A 22,067-nucleotide genomic window follows, 5' to 3' on the forward strand; every position below is an offset into this window, starting at 1 on the left:
CTATAATGTTCAAATTTTATTCTTTTCATTTCTCAAAGTCGCAAGTATATACAAGTAACTGATTAAAAACATAAATTGAGATAAAGATGATAAAATAAATATATGCATGTACGTTAATCCACCTCTCAAAACCCCACTAAAGCTCTAGAAAATGCATGAATCTAAAAGGAAAGAAAGAACAGGAGAAAATAGTTAGTATTTTGGAAGCCAAACAACAAATATCAAGAAGTAACTGATGTAGATGGAAAAGGCTTAGGAATTGGTGACTGCAGATGATTCCAAAGTGGGGATGAAGGCAGGTGGTTAACATGAGAAAAGCTGAAAGCTATTTAAGAAGCAGTTAGATATCTCTCCCCACCCCCCCCCAGGTCCTAATCCCAGACTGGAGGGCTAATTCTCTGCTGTGTAAAACAGGGCTAATTCCTTCTAGACTAAGGAACATCAGTCACAGATAGAGTGGGTAAAGTACACCGAAATTTGTGAGATTAAGCAAATGTGTGTATACTGAAAACCACGACATCCTAGTCAACTTCCCTCAAGGGCTCTTATATGCTAGCAATCCAATGAACCTAATGAGAATAACCAAATTTCTGATATCAGGGATTCTTTCAAAAACCAGCACAGCCAGATCACCACATAGTGACACTTACAGTTAACAAAAGTCAACCCACACATTAAAATGTTCCACACAGTTTTAGTTCTCTACTCCTAAACATGAGCAAACAATCAAGGATCAGACATTTTAAGGAAATCTCTAACATAAAAGATTGAAGTTAAACAAAATTACAACGTGGAAGAAAAAGAAACTATTAAAGACAAAAAAAATTTTTAAACACCAGAGTTACCTTACAAAAGACAACATAAGATATTGCACACATGAAACAAGACTAGAACGTTACAAAAAGGACTGTTCCCAAAACAAAACAAAATTCTGAAATTAGAAATGCAAAACTTCATAGAAAAGTTTGAGGATAAACATGAGGAAATTTCAGCAAGTACAGGAAAAAGACAAAGAGTTGGAAAGTAGGCAAGATGAAGACAACAGAAGACAGTCCCTTCTATCAAACACTTGAATAACAGGAGTTCCAAAAATCAAGAGCTGAGAAAATGAAGGTAATTACCAACGAAACAATTCAAGAAATTTTCCCAGAATTGAGTAACAATCGTTTTCAGACTAAAATGACCTACTGAATACCCAGTTCGATACGTAAAGCACACCCACACCAAGATACATTATCAGAAATATGGAAGTACTAGAGTCGAAGAAGAGATTCCACAAACTTCCAATAGAAAGCAACTAACATAAAAGGGGGGGTGGGGGTGGGAACGGAACACCAAAATAAACTTTTCAACGACACTGAAGTTAGAGAAAAATGGAACAACACATTCAAATTTCTGAAGGAAAATAATTTCCAATCCTGAATTCTATGTTCAAACAGACCATGATTCCAATATGAGAACAGAATAATTTGCAAACATACAAAGTTTAAAAATATCTATCTCCATGTTCTTTTTTCTCACAAAATTACTAGAAGAGGTGTGTCACCAAAACAAAGGAGTTAAACCAAAACAGAGGAAATAAGAACTGCAACACAGAACAAAATCATCAAACTGTAAAGGGAGAGCCCTGGAAAACAGCTGTGCATCAGGCTTAGAGGGCTAACACACCAGTCCACACAAGAGCGTATCATAAGGCTCCAAGAGATACTTCTTCAATAAAATAAAAATAAAAGAATATCTGATACGCACAAATATCTTTAGGAAAGATTAAGACAACTGGCAGAGTAGGCGGGGTGTACTGACATGTATGCAGAAAACTACAAATGTATAAAACTAAGCAAATGAACAACAAAAGCAATTATTAAGTCAGAAAGACAAAAAATTGTATACAAAAAGTAACCGTAGTTTATTAAATAGATCATCTCTGAGAGCATACAAAAATCATGTTAACACTAACATAAATAATTACTACTGCTGTAACAAAATTATGTAGAAAGATGAAAAAAAACGCCCTTTTGTGTGTTTGGAACAAGAGAATAGAATGCTAAATTTTCGCCATCCAAGGTGGGAAGTCAATAAATACCTACATCAGAAAATCAAAAAGTAGCAATATACATATGTTACTAAGACATGAAAGCAAATATCAAAAAAATGTAATAAAACCAGCTGCAAGTTAATAGTGGTTTCTTCTAGGGAAATGGAAATAGTGGGGTGGCAAGTATTGGAAACTTACAAAACTAGTCAACTCTTTAAATTATGTGAATATAATTTCAATAAAAAAAATTTTAAATTATACCAAAAAATTTGTATAATTTCAAAATTATTATCAAAATGCTAAGCAAGTTGACAATTTATCACATCTGTCCCTACACCTTTGATTTTCTAGGTAATCTTTGGAAGGATTACCTTGTGCCATTAAACGTGGTGATTTTCTTGGTGATCTCACTGAATTGTCTTCTACTTTGTCCCTCAAATTCCTGTTAGGTAAAATCAGTTCTTCTTCATCAATGGTATCATTGCCACTTTCTTTAACAACTCCTTCGTCCATAATATCGTCAAGACCAACAACTAGAAAAAAACAAAAACAACAAAAAAATTACTTCTAAAAACTATTGGGGATGTTAAGTACTTGATGGCAGTACAAAAAACACTGTGAGACAGTTTAATACAATAGTGTGTAATCGTGAAAATCTAAATCTACTCCTAATATGTGATATTGCAACTAATAAGCTCCCAATTTAGTTTTACAAACTTCTACCTTATGAAGTAACTAGTAAAGTGAAGATTAGCTATAATCTTTCTTGGTTTAACCTTCACATGGAATCACTCTCAATGTACCTTTGAGAACATAATAAGCAACTATACCTGAGTACTCAATTATCCCAATTTTGGTTAAAGTAGTACCAAAGAGTTTAATATCCTTGAAAAGCTTGTGATATAGGTTCATGCTAAAATGAAAGCTTCTAGTTGTAACTGGAATTCTATTCCTTAGACTTTATGCTTTGTAGATGTACTTTAGAGTGGTAGCGCACACACACAAAAAACACCATGCAACTTTCCCCTACCCCAAATGTTAGAGAAAATGGTAGGTGTCTAATATAGCTATAATTAAATTACCTTCTCCTAGTCAAAAGAGAAACAGTCATTCATTTAATGGGGTGGGGAGATATGCAAAAGAATTGGGAACTACTGAAGAAAATATAAACACTGAAATAATCTTTACATTGTCATTGGGTTTATTTCTCTATATAACAAATGCACCTTAACTCAGACATATAGCAAATCTAAATGTGCAGTTGTATGAAATCTTGTAAAAAGAATGTGTTTATTTAGATCAGAAGACCTGAATTCAAATCCCTGCTAAAATATTTAAATAAAACTTGACCAAGTCACTTAACCTATCAGTTTCTTTATCTCTAAAATGAGAATAACAATACCTGTCCTACCTACCTCACAGGGCTGTTGTGAGGATCAAGTGAGATGATGTATGAGAACTCACTTTGTAAACTTAGAGCACTATACAAATGTTAGTTATTATCTTCATCCTAGGGGTTAGAAGGAACCTCAAGAAGTAATCTAGTCCTCATCTTTGTATCCAAGTAGAACTTCATTTAAAAGAGCTCAACAAGATAGTGGTCTATCCTAAAATTTAAAGAGAACAAAATTCCTTATAAATATACTTTCAAATGGTACAAAGTTTTTGAAGAGCAATTTGACAACAAAACAGAATCACAAAACTAATACACTTTGACTAAAAAATTATATAGAAAAAATAATGGATTACGAAAAAAATGCTGCCTAGGAAACATACTATTATCCTTACATTTAGACAAACAGAAAAAAAGATTAGCAGGAAATAGATGAAATTTAAAGTTATTCTACAAAAGAATATACTTTTTTTCCTATTTTCCACGTTTCCTGCCATATGCACGTATTACTCTCAAAAACAGAGCATCACTATACTATGCACCAAAGGCTTACAGAAGAATACTTTAGGAAAATTCATCAGGATTCATTTAAGATATAATGAGGGGAGAAAAATGGGGAGTTGTTGAGTTAAGAGGCTATTCCACCATGATTGAATACTTATGTTGCCACACATTTATATATACTCTCTAAGAATTGGTTAACATTATATTAATAGTTCCACCAATTTCATTTAAAAAAGCAAAATTTAAGGCTACTTTTCATCTCAATTTTATAGAAAGGCATATACACACAATGTATGTGTTACAAACATGAATGGACAGAAATGGATAGAGAAAAAAGCACTATAATAGTATTATCAGTCACTATCTCTAATGGTAAGTTAGACAAGGAGTTGTGGATTTTTTAATCATTGTTGCACTGCCTTTTCACATTTTCTACAATGAGAATGCATTTCCTATTATAATTAGGAGAAAAAGGAACAATTCAAAACAGGAAAACAATCCAGGAGAAAAGTGATTAAAGCCTGATTAATAGTGTTTCTTGGTAGACAGTGAAAAGATATGTTATGATTTTAGAGCCATATTGCAAAGCAGAACCAACAAGATTTAGCAAGTCAAATTCAAAGATCAATTATTAGGTTTTATCTTATTCCATTTCCTAACATCATCGGACACAGCTGGACCTTCTCCCCTTCTTGAATCCCTTTCTCCTCACTTAGCTCCTGGATATCACATCCTCCTATCTCAATAGCCACTTCTCAGTACTCTTTGTTAGATCCTCTCCTTGCACAAGGAATTAAGGGTTCAGTCCTCCCATTTCTCCTCTTCATCTGCACTCACTCCTCCCTAAGTGATCTCATCCCATCTATCGTCCCATCTATACTGGATAACTCTCAAAGTTATTTTTCCAGCAACAACTCGGTTGCCTTCTGGAGGAGTGTAATTTGACATCTCCACTAGGTTGTCTAATAAGTACCTCAAACTTAGTATATTGAAAATAAACACTGATTCTACCCATTCTCACTCTCCTCAATAAAACTGCCCCTCCTGGGGTATTCCCAGAACGGAACTTCCATTTATTCAAGTAGCTGTTCAAGCCTAAAACTCTAGAACTATCCTTAGCTCATCTCTTCTTATATCCCACATCCAAGCAATCAGCATATCCTGCTAGCTCTACCTGCAAAACCTATCACTCACCTGACCATCTGCCACCTCCACAGCTGACAGTCTACTCCAAATCACCATCATCTCTCATCAATAGACTCCCAGTGTCCCAGGTTCCTCTAGTGCCACTCTCTCTACCTCCCACACATACACACAATTTATTCTCCCACACATTCATCACTGTGATGCTTCTAAACAACATGTTAAGCCTTATCACGTTACCATTCTTCTGTTTAAGAACCTCCAAATCCTTACCAACACATTTAGATTAATGTCCAAAATCCTAGCCAGGGCCCACAGGTTCTAAGATCTTCCCCCAATGAACTGCTCTGATGTATCTCCCACCACTCTATGACTCATTCAGCACCAGTGACACTGGCCTTTCCTGAACACAGGAAAGCATAAGGCCATCTCAGGGTCTTTGTACTTGGTAATTCCTCTGCCTGGAGCTCTTTTCTCCCAGATATACATACGGCTCACTCGTGCTTCACTCAAGTTTCACACAAACATCACCTTCTCGGAGAATCCTTCCCTAATGATCTTGTCCAAAACAGTACATACTCTCATCACTGCCCTCTAAACCCTTGGTTTAGAGTACTTTATCCTCCACCCAATTAAATATCTGTTTATTAATTGTATTCTCCACTAGAATGTAATCTCTACAAGTCAGGAACTTTATCTCTTATTCATTGTTGAAATTCCAAAACTTAGAATAACCACCTGGTACATAGTAGACACTCCAGAAATATTTGCTGAATGAAAGAATTAGGGGGGAAAATGGGCCAGGAAAATTTAATGTTAATGAGTTAATGTTTCTATTAATCAAAAGAGAGAAACTGGAAAGAACAAATTTGGAAGTAAGGTAATTACTTCCCGTTTTGGATACATTGATAGCATGATGAAAAAGAACTGGCAAAAGAAGCATCAAAGTAATACAACATCACAAAAGAAGGGTAATGAGAATTTCAAGGAAATAGAGATCAGGAAGGTTAACTGTTACAGAGAGAAAAAAGGAAGGAGAAAAATCCATTAATTTGACTCAGAAGCAGAGGGTCAGATGACAAGAAGTTAAAAAGTAAGTAAGTGAAGAATGGCAACTGCTGTCTCTCTTTTGTTTTTAAGAAGTTTAGGGGTAGCCGGATGGCTCAGTTGGTTAGAGCACGAGCTCTCAACAACAAGGTTGCTGGTGCAATTCCCGCATGGGATGGTGGGCTGCGGCCCCTGCAACTAAAGATTGAAAACGGCGACTGGACTTGAAGCTGAGCTGCGCCCTCCACTAAACTGAAGGACAACAACTTGGAGCTGATGAGCCCTGGGGAATCACAGTGTTCCCCAATAAATTTTTTTTAAAAAAAAGAAGTTTAATGGTAAAAGTCAGAAAAGGGGGACAATCAGCTGAAGAAGTTAAAGGGATAAAAGATGGTTTTTCTATATAAGTGACAGAAATGGGGAGAGGGGAAGGAGGTAAAGTAGGCAGTCACCTCAAACAGGGAGATGAGGGAATAAGGGACAATGGGGCAAAAGAAGAAAGTGGAGAGAGGGAAAGGAAGGAGAGGAGGAGAGAGAAAAATCAACAGAGATTTAAGCATGTTTGTGTGACTGGAACGTAACTTGGAAAGTAAGTGATGCCCTGAGGCCCCCTCATCAGGCAAAAACTTCATAAACCAACAACCTACAATTAGAATACTTAAGGCTGCATTTGAGATATTTCTCAGAGGTAAGTTTCCAAGAATACAGTCTTTTGCGTACTTCTACTTCTGGCAACATAGTTCCTTCATCTCAAAAAAGTCCACCTTTACATTAAATGAAGCTCTATACTGTCTCCAACATTTTCAGAGCAATCATGCTGACCCAGGCTTTCCCAAAAAATAAATCACCTACTTAACCTCTCAATGCCTCAAATTCTTCTACAAAATGGAGATACTAGTGGTCAAAGGGTTGCTATGATCATCAAATTAATATATGTAAAGGGCTTTGAACAGTATCTGGCATTTAGAAAGCATCACACTAACAGTTAACTTTTGTTTCAGTCTCCCTGCTCATGTACCTCACCATCAAAAACTATGTATTCTTTCTCACTTATTTTCCTCAACTCCTCCCAGAACAAATCAACTATTAAAAAAAAAATCTGAGATTTCTTCTTCTAATCCATTCATCTGATTAAACTAATTCACAGTAAAGAATGAATAAGGCAAAACCCTTCCAATTAGGTATCTGTGTTTTAAAGTTTAATCCAACTGCTTTTGCTAAGAAAATGAACAGAAGTAAAGGAGAATTTGGGTTCTTTTCAGAACACTACCTATTCTCAAGTACCTCTCACATCTTCGCCTCCCATAAATAAGGCAAACTAAGATTCAGTATTTGATATCCAACTTTTTAAAAAATGGCTGGACCTATTCACTATATCCACTAAAATGGGAACTTCAGGTTACCAAAAAAAAAAAAAAAAGAAAGAAAAAAGCAATATCCTGAATTGTTTAGGAGACAAGTGTACAGCCAGCCATGTCATGTAGAAAAAACAAGATACTTTTTACTCCCTCCTACATTCCAGAATTAGGCGTCATTCTCATTAGTAAGTTTTGGCATAAAATCTATAGTCATACTCAGAAATCTCCTTGGGTCTGAATTTAAATCACATTAAAATTCTTCCAATCCCCATACAGCCCTATTTAAATAAATGTGCTGAGCTCTGATGCCAGTCAGGTCTATGTGAAATCCTCCCAACACTAGTACTACTTTATTTCATTCCAATCTATCTTTTTGGGAAGAGAGGTAAATGAGATAAAAAGTAAATAAAAACAAACCATTTGGAGTTAAATTTATTAACTTCCTCAATAACTGGGAAATCCCTTTAATACATACAAAAGGGAAAACCACGAATACAGTAAGGAATTCTTCACACTTGACATCCCTTAATTCATGCTGTCAGTACAAAGGCCAAACTCAACTCAACTCTACTTCTAGGACAGTTATTTTTTCTACTATAAAAGTTGGCATAAAGTGACAGGTTTGAGAAAAAAACTAAAGAACATGGTATTTTTGCAGAGTCACAAAAAAGATATCTAATCTATAGGGCTTGTATTTTGAAACAGAGTAAGAAAATACATGGAAACATCCTCATAAAAGAGCTCCACAGCTTTCTCCCGTAACTGCAGAAGACCACCCAGCCTCTACTTGGCCTCCCTTCAGTTAGAGTTCTTTTCCTTCATGGATGATTCGTACATTTAATCCCAAAAAAAGGCTGTAGCATGATATACACCATCAAGATACGTTATTAGGTTGGTGCAAAAGTTATTGTGGTTTTTGCAATTATTTTTAACCTTTTAAACTACAAGTACTATTTTGTGGTGAACTTATCATTTTAGATGTTAGCATGCTTCCTAATTTGAAAAATACAAATGATGCTACTATACACACATATTTTTCCTCTTCAATTCTTTCTTTACAATAAACTTTAAAACATAGGTTTACTGAGTCAAAGGTGGCATACGTACTGGGGGTGCCAAAAGAATGTATACACACTTTTAAGAGATGTTATCTCTGCTCAAGCAGTAGTTCGCCATAATCACAAGTGTCTGGACGCTGACGGTAACTACTCTGAGCACCTCTTTTAATTGAAGAAGTCAAACATGACTTGTATTCATCTTTTGTTTTCAGTATATATATTGAATATTACAATTCACACAGTTTTTTCCTTTCTTAAAATGTGTATACATTTTTTGGCACCCTCTGTATATACATTTTATATATATTTAAAATATGTTTAACTGTGTTATGTATTTCATATGACTTTTCATAAAGATTACATACAATTTAGAAAGCAAAGAGCTTCGTATTAATCCTCAGTAAGAACTCACAAGCACTGAGTTTCAGATTTTTAAAAGAAACAAGGTTACTAAAAAAGCTTAACACTTCATACTATACTTTCTTTTTGTATTTCTTTAGTTTTGCCTACTACTCTCCTACTCAGATCTTAGTGCGATTTTCTCTTAATAATTTATATGAATTCTTCATGTAATATCTGTTACCTATTTAATGCCAAGTATTTTCCCTGTTTATCTCATTTTAGTATTATTTTATATCAACCAAGGTTAATTTTCTTCAGAATACTGTTTTCAGTTATTCCAACACTATTAAATTATCCAGCATTTCTGCTGTAATTCATAATTACTTTAACACATTCTAAGGTCTCATATTTAAATGTGCACAAATATTTCAACTTTTGTCAAACTCTACTTCATACTTTGGGGGGGTATTTCATGGAAAGGGGCTTTTCTACCAAACAAGTCTAAAAGATAATGGATTAAATAAAGTTAAAAGCTTCTTCACTGCAGATCTTCAGTGTCTTCAATATGCTAAAGGACATTATATGCAGGAAAGAACTGCACGTGGTATAGAGTGTTAACTGTTTCCCAAGCTCTGTCTGTCTCTCTCTCCCCACCCCACACACACACACACCAAAAACACATACATCAAACTGCTATTATTTCAGAGACTTTTCCCTTTCTTATTTGCATTTTTAATCCACCTCACCTTACAAATATTTTGTTAAAAAAATTTCTTCCCAAAATGTGCAATGCATGTGAATGCCTAGAAAAAGAAGCCAGAAAGGAATACACTAAACAAAGGTTTTCTATGTAGAGGGAAGTAGTCGTATTATTGGTGCCACTTTTTTAAAGCTTTTTTTTCTTAATCAAAGTTACACTTGCACATGGTTTTATCCACCTCTAGTTCCATAAAGTTTGTTAAGAAAGACATTAATGCCTAACACCCACTTCCCCCCCACTTCCCCCACTGAACCTCAATTACTTAATTGGGAAAATGCAGGTATTACCAGCCTTCTCTGAAAGGTTGCTATAAGAATTGAATAAACTAATGTAGCTTCTAACACAGTACTTGATATGCAAACAATAATATCTTAAATAAATGGTACCCATTATTAGTATATCCTGGCAGATCTTTTCAAGTAACTTTCTATAGCCCTAATTGCCCTTCATCTGACCCTTCCCAACTGTCTAAATAATTGTTCTTATTGCCAACATTATTCTATCAAGCTAGTATAAAAGTGAGATGTTAATCATTACCTAAAAATTTAACATGTTAATTCTATCCTAAAATGTTATAAATCATTTTACCTTTACTGAGTACCTGCTATGTGTCACATGCTGGCCTAGATTATTCTAGATGCAAATGCAATTATTACAACAAATAACCTAGTTTCTTCAAAAAATATATATCAAGAAAAGATGAGGGATGAAGGTAGGGAAAACTAACATAGACTGAAATAAACTTACATATCAACCAATTAAATTCTTTAAGTTCTGATTATTTAAATTCTGATTCACCTTATTTAAATTCTGATTCAAACTATAAAAAAAAGTTGAAACTGGGTAAAACTAAAAGCTGACTATATTTGAAAATATTTTTAGGCAGGATAATATTACTGTATTTTTTAAAAGAATTCTTATAATTTAGAGATACATGCCGACATATTTACAGATAAAATTACAGTAAAGTCCTCACTTAACGTGAATGATAGGTTCTACAATTTTAAGTGAAATGACGTGCAAAAAAAAAACAGTTTTACCATAGGCTACTTGATATAAACAAGAGTTAGGTTCCTATGGCATCTCATCACCGTTATCACAAAGTGACATTGAACAAAAGGACATTATTCAAGGGCATGCTACATATGATTTCTGGGCTGTGTTTCAAAATAATCTCAGGAGGTAGGAGAGGGGAAGAAGAAAGTGGGGTATAAATGAAAAAAGACCAAGTATTCACTGTTTAAGCTGAGTAACAGGTAGCATGGGGGTTCCTTTACTATTCTGTTTTATGTTTTTCATAAAATACATTTTAAAAAACTTCTTGTGAAGCTTCAGTTTATAGCATGTTAGATAAGTCATATGAATAAAAGGAAAGAATAATGTCGAGTACAGATAGGGGAACAAAGGATAGTTTGTAATTTGAACTAGAATGGTTACGGAAAGCCAGGCATAACTGTACTGGTTGTTTATTACACAAGAACTTCTAGCCCAGTAAAAAAGTAGAGACTGAAATCCAGGTCCCTGTCTGCTCTTTAAGCTGTGCACAGGCGAAAGAGTGCCTTTTCCTGATTCCCAAAGAGGCACTGTATAGGCTAGGAGCCTGGGGATGACACTGCTGAGATGACTTTTCAGCAAAAGACTGAACAAGTTAAGGAAACAGCTTTCAAGTTAGAAAACACATGAAGTATCTACATCCTGAGGCAGGAGCGTGCCTAGGATGTTAAGAAGAATAGAATGGGGGCAGGTCTGTGTGGCTAGACTAGGGAAAGAGAAGGGGAGAACAGCACATACAATTAGAGATACCAGGGCAAATTGAGGAGGATCTTGTAGGCTGGAAAGACTTTAGCTTTTTTCCTTTGTGCAAAATGTAAAGTTCCCAGAGCACTGTGACACAAGAGTGATATGACCTAACATTTTAAAGATCACTCTTGGCGTTCTTTTGAGAATACTCTGTAAGAAATCCCCAAGGGCAGAAACAGGGAAACCACAGGCTAATCCAATGATCCAGGTGAGAGGTGGTTATGGCTAAGGCCACAGTGGCAGTGAAGAAAGTGAGAAGTGCAAGTAGCCAGATTCTGGATATATTCTGAAAATAAAGCCAACAGGATTTTCTGACCAACTGAATATGAAATGTGAAAGAAAAGGGTAAGTAAAGGATGACACAAAATTTTTTGCTGAGCAACTCAAAAGAAGAACTTGCCATTAATAGAGATGGGGAAGACTGTAGAAAGAAATGGTACTGGAGGACTTGCGGGATGGGGAAGTAGGTATCAAGAGTTCAGTTTTAGGCATTAAGCTTAAAATGCCAAATAGACATCCAAAGAAGTAAACACAGGAGTCTAGAGTTTAGGCAAGAAGTTAAGGCTAAGGAGATTACATATATATATATATATATATATATATATATATATATATATATATATGGATATATTTGGGTGTTGAATTATAGTTTATTAAGTCATAAAACTGGATAATATTGCCACAAAAGTGAGTAGAAATAGAGATTTCTAAAATGATGCCTAAAACCTGAACCCTGAGATACTCGAGTGTGCAGCAGGCAGGAAGATGAAGAGGAGCATCAAAAGAAACTGAGAGGCAGAAGACAGCAAGGTGAGAGAGTAACCAGGAGACCTATAAACCAAAGGTCAAGTGAATCGATCATTTCAAAAGGCAGAAACCAACTGAGTTAAACGTCCCTGGTAGGTAGAATGAAAGAGAAGTGATCTTTGGATCTGCTAACTTGATAGTGACTGGTGAGGGTGAAATCTGAATTTGAAGAGAGATTTCTGTAATAGAGAGCAAGAAAATTCTTTCCAGGAGTTTTGTTATAAACAGAGCAGAAGAACAGGGCAATACAAATATACTAATGAATAAATACAAAAGATGATGTGTGGTAACACTGAATGAAATTCAATTATAAGGATGACAGTGTATACACTTTCTTCGTTTAATTCCATCAAGCACAGATAAACCAAAAACTTGGATACTCCATCATGTTAACTACAAACCACATCTATGGAAAACAGAATAGAAACTTAAATTCAAAACATGAAAATCTTATTTCACAAATACATAAACATCTAATTTCATAAATATCTAAATATGTATTTAAATATAGGATATCAGAGCTAAAAATGTACCAAAAGTTTTTGTTTTGTTTTTTATTAACTACCAGGCCATTGAGATTATGAAATTTGGAAAAAATATTGAAATGTACACACCAAATTTTCAGTTGGATTAGCTCCACCCCATGTTTTTAAAAACAAGCACAGAGAAAAAACACTTGTCCAAAAACTGGCCAATTCTAGAAAACCTACAGTAACTAGTCAACACTGTTAATGCAAATTTGTGTGTTTGGGGAGTATCAGGGGGTAGGTAGCTGCTTAAAGATTTGCTTGTTTAATTTTTATTTTTATTTCTTAGGCTTTTCTTTTTTGTGGAGCAGCACATGGAAAAATCACTATCTCACAGTTCATTTACACAGTCCACCAATTGAAAAACTAAGTATGAATGTAATCGTGTAAACACAACCCAAGGGGACACTAAAACTATTTATTAACAGTGGATTACTTTAATATGACAAAAAGGATTGACTAACCACCAAATAAATTAACGCTTTTCATTTGCTATTTCTCTATTTGGAATGTACTTCACTTACCCACAATCTTCAAAAGCCTGGCCATTACATATCTCTAAGGATGCTGCTATTCTTAATGTCACCTACACAGAGAGGCCTGCCCTGAGCCTCACAACTCAAATAAACATGTCCTCTGTGGCTACTCGAACAACCAGACATTCTCTACCACCTTACACTTTACTTACAAGCTCCATGAGGACAGGTACTTTGTCTCAAATACCACTGTATCCTCCAGCACTGGAAAGAGTCTGGCATATGACTCTATGCAATAAATATTTGTTAAATGAACAAAGAGTACCAACCACTTTTATGCCAAAGCAAATAATTACACCTCACAATTGTAGAACCATGCTGTAAGTTGCTGATACCTAGAATGCTATTTAATGAGAATGCTACTACAAAGAGGAATCAGTTGAAAAAATTATGACTCAACCCTCTTATAACATGCATCTTACCGTGATTTATTGAGTTTCACATTTTAAAGAATCAGATCTCAACTAGGCATTTTGTTTTATAACATTTTGTTTACTTTTACTCAAATATAACAGAAAACCTGAGATAAACGAGGCTCAACAAAAAGTTCTTAGAGGAGTACTTATTTTTCAGTAGGTAAGACTTTAACACTTAACATCCCTAATCTGTAGCAGCCCAAGAAAAAACTTTTAATGGTATATACAACATTAAATGGAATGTAAATTCCATGAAGAATTTGTCATTTTGCTTTCTGATATATCCCTAATTCCTAAAACAGCAGCTGAATATATAGTGTCCAGTCTTAAGCACAACTTCAATGAAAAATTTCATAGCTCCCAAGTTTCTATCTCAAGAGATTAGAACCTACACATTAAACTAAACTCTTAAGCAGGAAGTTACCCTTAGCAAGCAAAATAATTAAAACACCTCCACGCTATCATAGTAGTGTTGATTCACCCCTTGCAAAACTCAGAATAAGAATGCTAATAGTTTAGAAAGCACAAATTAAAATGCACAAATTAAAAGCATTCCAACATGAAGCAACCAAACAACAAAAAGCTACTCATTCAGAAAGACAGCATTTTTCAGGGTATGTGTATAGCAACCAAAGACTCTTTATAAATACAACTGATAAAGTCTCTATCTAAAAGAAACTGTGACCAAGAATATTAGAGATTAAAGATATAACCTGCCATTTACAATTACATCAGAAAGAATAAAATACCTAGGAATAAATTTACCAAGGAGGTGAAAAATCTATACAGTGAAAAATCTAAGACATTGATGAAAGAAGTTCAAGACACACACACACACACACACACACACACACACACACACACAGAGAGAAATGGAAAGATATTCCATGCTCATGGATTGGAACAACATTGTTAAAAGGTCCATACTACCCAAAGCAATCTACATATTCAATGCAATCCCTATCAAATTCCAATGGAATTTTTCACAGAAATAGAAAAAACAATCCTAAAATTTATATGGAACTACAAAGGGCATCACACTTCCTGACTTCAAACTACACCGCAAAGCTATAGTAATCAAAACAGTTTGGTATTGGCATAAAAACAGACACAGATCAATGGAACAGAACAGAGAGCCCAGAAATAAACCCATGCATATATTAATTACGACAAAGAAGCCAAGAATATACAATGGGTAAAGGACAGTCTCTTCAATAGTGTTGCCAGGAAAACTACATAGCCAAATGCAAAAGAATGAAACTGGACCCCTTATCTTACACCACACACAAAAATCAACTCAAAATGAATTAAAGACATGAATGTAAAACATGAAATTGCAAAACTCCTAGAAGAAAACACAGAGGATAAGCTACTTGACATCACTCTCTGGCAGTAATTTTTTGGATTAGACACCAAAAGTAAAAGTAAACAAGTGGGACTACATCAAACTAAAAAGCTTCTGCACAGCAAAGGAAACCATCAACAAAGGAAAAACTTAGAGAATGGATAAGTCATATATCTGATAAGGGAGTAAATATACAGAGGGTGCCAAAATAATGAAAAATTTATACATATTTTAAAATAACATCTCTAAAATGTGTATACATTTTTTTGGTACCCATGTATAAAGAACTCCTACAACTCAATAGCAAAAAAAAAAAAAAATTCTTCTTAAATGGGCAGGTGAACGTAACACATTTTTGCAAAGAAGACCAACAGTTACATGAAAAAGGTTTTCAACATCACTAATCATCAGGGAAATGCAAATCAAAACCCCAATGAGGTGGTACCACCTCACACCTGTTAGAATAGCTACCACCAAAAAGACAAGAGATTACTGCTAGTACGGAGAAAAGAGAACCCTTGTGAACCACTGGTGGGAGTGTAAATTGATACAGCCACTATGGAAAACAGTATGGAAGTTCCTCAAAATACTAAAAATGGAACTGCCATATCTAGCAATCCCACAACTTGGTACATACCCAAAACAAATGAAAAGAGGATTACTGAAGAGATATCTGCACTCTAATGTTCACTGTAGCACTATTCACAATAGGCAAGATATGGAAACAACTCAAGTGTCCATCAACAGATGAAGGGATAAAGATGATGTGGTGTATATGTAACAATGGAATATTATTCAGCCATGAGAAAGATGGAAATCCTGCCATTTGGGAATACCTGGGAAGGACCTGGAGAGCATTATGCTAAGTGAGATAAACCAGCCAAAGACAAATACTGCATGGCATCATTTACATATAGAATCTAAAAAAAAAAGTTTAACTTATAGAAACAAAGGATAAAAAAAATGGTTGCCAGGGGCTGGGGGTGGGAGAAATAGATTGAGGCTGGTAAAAGGGAGAAGGGAGAAATACATAGGTTGAGGTTAGTAAAAGGGAACAAACAAAACTTCAGCTATAAGATAAATAAGGTCTGAAAATCTATCGTAAAATGGTGACTACTGTTGATACCACTGTGTTGTGTAATTGAGATGGCTAGGAGAATAGAACTTAAGTGTTCTCACACGCACAAAAAAAGATAAATATGTGAGGTGATGGATATATTAATACACTAAATGGGGGGATCCTTTCACAATGTATACAGAGGGTGCCAAAAAATATATACACATTTTAAGAAAGGAAAAACTGTATTAAAATTGTAATACTCAATATATACCGATAACAAAAGATGAATATAAGTCATGTGCATACATTTTTTTTGGCACCCCCGGTATATGTATATCAAATCACCACAATGTACACTTTAAATATCTTACAATTTTATGTCTCCACATCCTAATACTTGTTATCTTTTGCCTTTTGGGTGATAACTATTCTAACAGGTGTGAGGTGATACCACCTCATTGGGGTTTTTGTTTGCATTTCCCTGATGATTAGTGATGTTGAGCACCTTTTCATGTACCTGTTGGTCATTTATCTGTATGTCTTCTTTGGGAAAATGTCTATTCTGTTCATCTGCCATTTTTAAAATTGTATTCTTTTGCTATTATTCCTCAGTAAAGCTGAAAATTTTTTAAAAAGATATAACCTTGATTAAAAAAGTGTCAACTCTGCAATAAATTTAGAACACGACAGAATTATTAGAACTTGGAACACAAGAAGAGAATTTTAATAAACATAAATAGACCTGACAAACATACCTAGGTAAGGGTCTTGATTTAATGAGTAAGGAGTGAATGTTATACTATTTTGCCTTGAAGTAACTGTATATATAGTAAAATGTATCTCATTTCATTCTATAACACAGGTTTAGAAGTCTATAAATACTTTGTTACCTTCAGTAAGTCTCTTGGGCTCTCGTAAGCATTTTGAACTGGGTGATCCCTTACCAGATTCATTTCAGTTAAGATTCTAATTCTAGAGCCCTTCCTGAGGAAAATAAACAGCAGCCCTCAGAGAAAAGCTACTTTAATAAGGCTTATTTCTGTTCATGTGTTACACACACCTTCATAAGAATGCACCCCTTTACTTTTAATTCACATATTTTTAATAATTTCTGTTTCCTGGTCTCTCAATCAGATGGACAAAATATATTGGATGTTTGACAAAGATACATTAATAAGTCCAAAGACATGGCATAGCAGGTCCTCGAATAAAGTTCAACATCGTTTCATTATAATCTTGTTTTTATTTCCTTGGCCTATGGTAAAATTGGTTTCATTATACCTCGTTTTGCTTAAAGTCAGAGAACCTATCAATAACGTTGAGGACTTACTATATTTTAAAAATTCGTGAACCTATTTTGGCAATCTAAAAGAAAAGAGCCAAAAAATAATTTGCTACCTCTGGCACTGGATGTAATTATTTCACCAACTTCTTACTCTAGAAAACTGGTAATCAAACGTCAATTCTTTCCCTTTCATCTGCCTCTTCAGTAGGAACTGTAGTCACAGTAACCAGGTAATAAGGAAAAACTTCTCTTTACCAGAAGAATGCCAACAAATAAATGTAAAAGCTAAAATTAGAAAATAATCACTATGCTACAACTGATTCAGCCAAGTATTATCAATGAATGCATAAAAGCCATCACCAGGAAAGGCTAATGAGGAACTAACTATGTTCATGTTACCAAAGTGATACCTCTATAGATTATTTGCTATATCAACTATTTATAGGAAGGACAGTTTTGACTGGTACCACCTTAATTAAGTAATCAAATTTAACATCAAAACCAAACATTTTAAGACTTGCAATGTAATATTAACTACAGTTTCACCTATGAAGGATCATTGCCAAAATATGCTTAACCCGAGTTTAATCAAGCTTTTAAACCTAGCTTCCAACTAGCAGGAAATAAAAAGTAAAAGAATAAACCAAATGATATCATGAAGAAACAATATTAAAAATCCACAACTTGGGGGGCCGGCCCAGTGGCTCAGGTGGTTAGAGCTCCGTGCTCCTAACTCCGAAGGCTGCTGGTTCGATTCCCACATGGGCCAGTGGGCTCTCAACCACAAGGTTGCCAGTTCAATTCCTCGAGTCCCGCAAGGGATGGTGGGCAGCGCCCCCTGCAACTAAAATTGAACATGGCATCTTGAGCTGAGCTGCCGCTGAGCTCCCGAATGGCTCAGTTGGTTGGAGCATGTCCTCTCAACCACAAGGTTGCCAGTTCAACTCCCGCAAGGGATGATGGGCTGTGCCCCCTGCACTAGCAACAGCAACTGGACCTGGAGCTGAGCTGCGCCCTCCACAACTAAGACTGAAAGGACAACAACTTGACTTGGAGAAAAGTCCTGGAAGTGCACACTGTTCCCCAATAAAGTCCTGTTCCCCTTCCCCAATAAAATCTTAAAAAAAAAATCCACAACTTGGGACATTCCTAAGAGACATTTGGTCTCATCTTTTCAAAAAATATTATTGCAAAAGGGTGCAGGAGACTTCAGAAATAAAACTAAATACTAGTTTCTTGATTACATCTCGAACCAACAAATGAAAATGATATTTTGGGGACAAATGGCAAATTTGAATATGGACAGGATATTAGATTTTATAAAATTGTTTATTTTTTAGGTGTTAATGGTATTTTACATAAAAACCATTTTTTGAGATGCATGATGAAGTTTAATTAGATGGAAGGATTGGATGGATGAACTGGTATATTGACGAAGCATACAGCAAAGCTAATTGGTGAATCTTGATAATGGGTAAATGTGTATACACTGTATTGTTTTTTTTGTTTCAGTATGTTCTAAATTTTCAAATACAAAATTAAATTATTTTAGGAAAAAAGAAACACTCAAAATAAAACATCTCCTTAATCAGGTATCTAAAGAGCATATATGTGATTTAGTCTACTTTGTTCCAAAACAGATTTAAAGCGATCTTTAAAAAGATACACAATATATACAATATAAGGTAGTATTTTTAAAAAAGAACAAAAAGTAGGCAAAAGAAAAATATGGGTAAGAAACTAACAAGATGAAATAAAGGATGATGTTAGTATCCAGAATGAATTACAAATACTTACATTTTATCAGGCGGTCAATTTTATGAAGCTTTAAAGTCAAAGTCTGTCAGTTATCTAGCAAAACTTCAGGGAAAAAGTATGAAAATATGGTCAGTATACATTAAAAAGATACTAGGTTGGTGCAAAAGTAATTGCTATTTTTGCAATTATTTTTAACCTTTTAAACCACAATTACTTTTGCACCAACCTAATATTACCTCTAGGAAGTCCTAGCTACAGCAATCAGAGAAGAAAAAGCAATAAAAGACACCCAAATTGAACAGGAAGAAGTAAAACTGTCGTATTTGCAGATGACATGATACTATATATAGAGAACCCTAAAGATTCCACCAAAAAAAACCTATTAGAACTGATAAATGAATTCAGTAAAGTAGCAAGATACAAAATGAATATTCAGAAATCAGATGCATTTGTATACACTAATAATAAACTGTTAGAAAGAGAAATTAAGAAAACAATCCTATTTACAATTGCATCAAAAAATATATATAGGGGCCGGCCCGGTGGCTCAGGCGGTTAGAGTTCCATGCTCCTAACTCCAAAGGCTGCCGTTCGATTCCCACATGGGCCAGTGGGCTCTCAACCACAAGGTTGCCGGTTCGACTCCCGCAAGGGATGGTGGGCTGTGCCCCCTGCAACTAGAAAAAACGGCAACTGGACCTGGAGCTGAGCTGCGCCCTCCACAACTAAGACTGAAAGGACAACAACTTGAACCTGAATGGCACCCTCCACAACTAAGATTGAAAGGACAACAACTTGACTTGGAAAAAAGGCCTGGAAGTACACACTGCTCCCCAATAAAGTCCTGTTCCCCTTTCCCCAATAAAACCTTAAATAATAATAATAATAACATATATATGTGTGTATATTTATATATATATGGTAATAAATTTAACCAGAGGTAAAAGACCTGTACTCGGAAAGCTGTAAGATACTGAAGAAACTTAAGATACAAAAAAATAGAAGCATATACCATGCTCATAGGAAGAATTAACATCGTTAAGATGTCCATACTACCCAAAGTCATGGGGATGTAAAGCAATCTATAGATTCAATGCAATTCTTATCAAAATACCAATGGCATTTTTCACAGAACTAGAACAATCTTAAAATTTATATGGAACCACAAAAGACGCTGAATAGCCATAGCAATCTTGAGAAAGAAGAACAAAATTGGAGGTATCACACTATCTGATAGCAAACTATACTACAAGGATATAGTAATCAAAATGGCGTGGTACTGGCATAAAAACAGACACACAGATAGTAGAACAGAATAGAGACTCAGATAAACCCACACCTAAATGGTCATTTACTCTATGACAAAGGAGGCAAGAATACACAATGTGGTAAAGACAATCTATTTAGTGGGGAAAACTAGACAGATACATGCAAAAAATTGAAACTGGATCATCTTCTTACACCACATACAAGAATAAACTCAAAATAGATGAAAGACTTAAATGTAAGACCCAAAACCATAAAACTCCTAGAAGAAAACATAGGCAGTAAAGTCTCTGATATTGCTCTTAGTAATATTTTTTTCGGATCTTTATCCTCGGGCAAGGGAAACAAAAGAAAAAAGAAACAAATGGGACTACTTCAAACTAAAATGTTTTTGCACAGCAAAGCAAACAATCAACAAAATGAAAAGACAGCCTATTGAATGGGAGAAGATATTTGCCAGTGATATATCTGATAAGGGGTTAATATCCAAAATTTATTTTTAAAAATTCATATAACTCAACACCAAAACAAACAAACAAAACAAAAAAACCACAATCCAATTAAAAAATGGACACAGAACCTGAACAGGTATTTCTCCAAAGACATACAGATGGCCAAAAGATGTATGAAAAGATGTTCAATGTCACTAATCATCAGAGACATGCAAATTAAAACCACAATGAAGTATCACCTCACACCTATCAGAATGGCTATCATCAATAAATCAACAAACAAGTGTTATCCAGGATGTGGAGAAAAGGGAACCCTCATGCAAACTGGTGCATTCACTATGGAAAATGGTTTGGAGGTGCCTCAAAAAATTAGAAATAGAAAAAACTTTATGACCCATAAGTACCTTATATAATTCCAATTTTGAGTATTTATCCAAAGAAATCCAAAACACTAATTAGAAAAGATATATGCACCCCTATGTTCATTAGAGTACTATTTATGACAGCCAAGACACGGAAGCAACCCAAGTAGCCATCAATAGACAACTGGATAAAAAAGGGTGGTATATATACACAAAGGAATATTACTCAGCCAGAAAAAAGAACTAAATCTTAACATTTGCAACAACATGGATGGACCTCGAGGGTATTATGCTAAGTGAAATAAGTCAGACAAAAACAAATACTGTATGATCTCACTCATATACATAATCTAAAGAACAAAATAAGCCAACAAACAAAACAGAAACAGACTCATAGATACAGAGAACAAACCGATTGTTCATTGCCAGTAGGGAGTGGAGTTGGAGAGCTGGGTGAAAAAGGTGAAGGAATTAAGAAATACAAATTGGTAGTTACAAAATAGTCACGGGGATGTAAAGTACAGCATAAAGAATATAGTCAGTAAGGTTGCAACAACTATGTTAAGTGCCAGGTGGATAGTAGACTAGTCAGGGGATCATTGCATAAATTATATAAATGTCTAACCACTATGCTGTACACCTGAAACTAACATAAAATTATATTGAATGTCAACTGTGACTGACAAAACTAATTTAAAATAAATAAAAAGATACTGCCTCTAAATAAAATATTTTAACATTTCAGTAGATACCCTTATAGCAACTTTCATTAGACTTTAAGTATACACCAAGCAGGTGGTCTCCTAAAGAGGT

At 34.9% G+C, this 22,067-nt stretch overlaps 1 protein-coding gene across 11 annotated transcripts in view; it reads right to left on the bottom strand.

Moving 5' to 3' along the window:
- The window catches only part of PHF3 (PHD finger protein 3), a 76,132-nt gene that overhangs the window by 29,147 nt on the left and 24,918 nt on the right, over positions 1-22,067 (bottom strand). For 6 of the 11 annotated variants that reach the window (XM_074333149.2, XM_019738633.3, XM_019738630.3 and 3 more), the window contains one exon: positions 2,407-2,568. The exons of 4 other annotated variants lie outside the window; for them this stretch is intronic. Coding sequence is in view for 5 of the 7 variants with exons in the window: in XM_019738630.3 (XP_019594189.3) it covers positions 2,407-2,568 (162 nt within the window). In the remaining 2 variants the exon portion in view is untranslated. Of the gene's footprint in view, positions 1-2,406; positions 2,569-3,450; positions 3,643-22,067 lie in introns of all 11 variants that reach the window. One more of the 11 variants, XM_019738634.3, reaches the window with a different exon arrangement.

This window comes from Rhinolophus sinicus, chromosome 2, assembly GCF_057876585.1.
Source record: "Rhinolophus sinicus isolate RSI-liver-muscle chromosome 2, RSI-T2T, whole genome shotgun sequence".
NCBI lineage: Eukaryota > Metazoa > Chordata > Mammalia > Chiroptera > Rhinolophidae > Rhinolophus > Rhinolophus sinicus.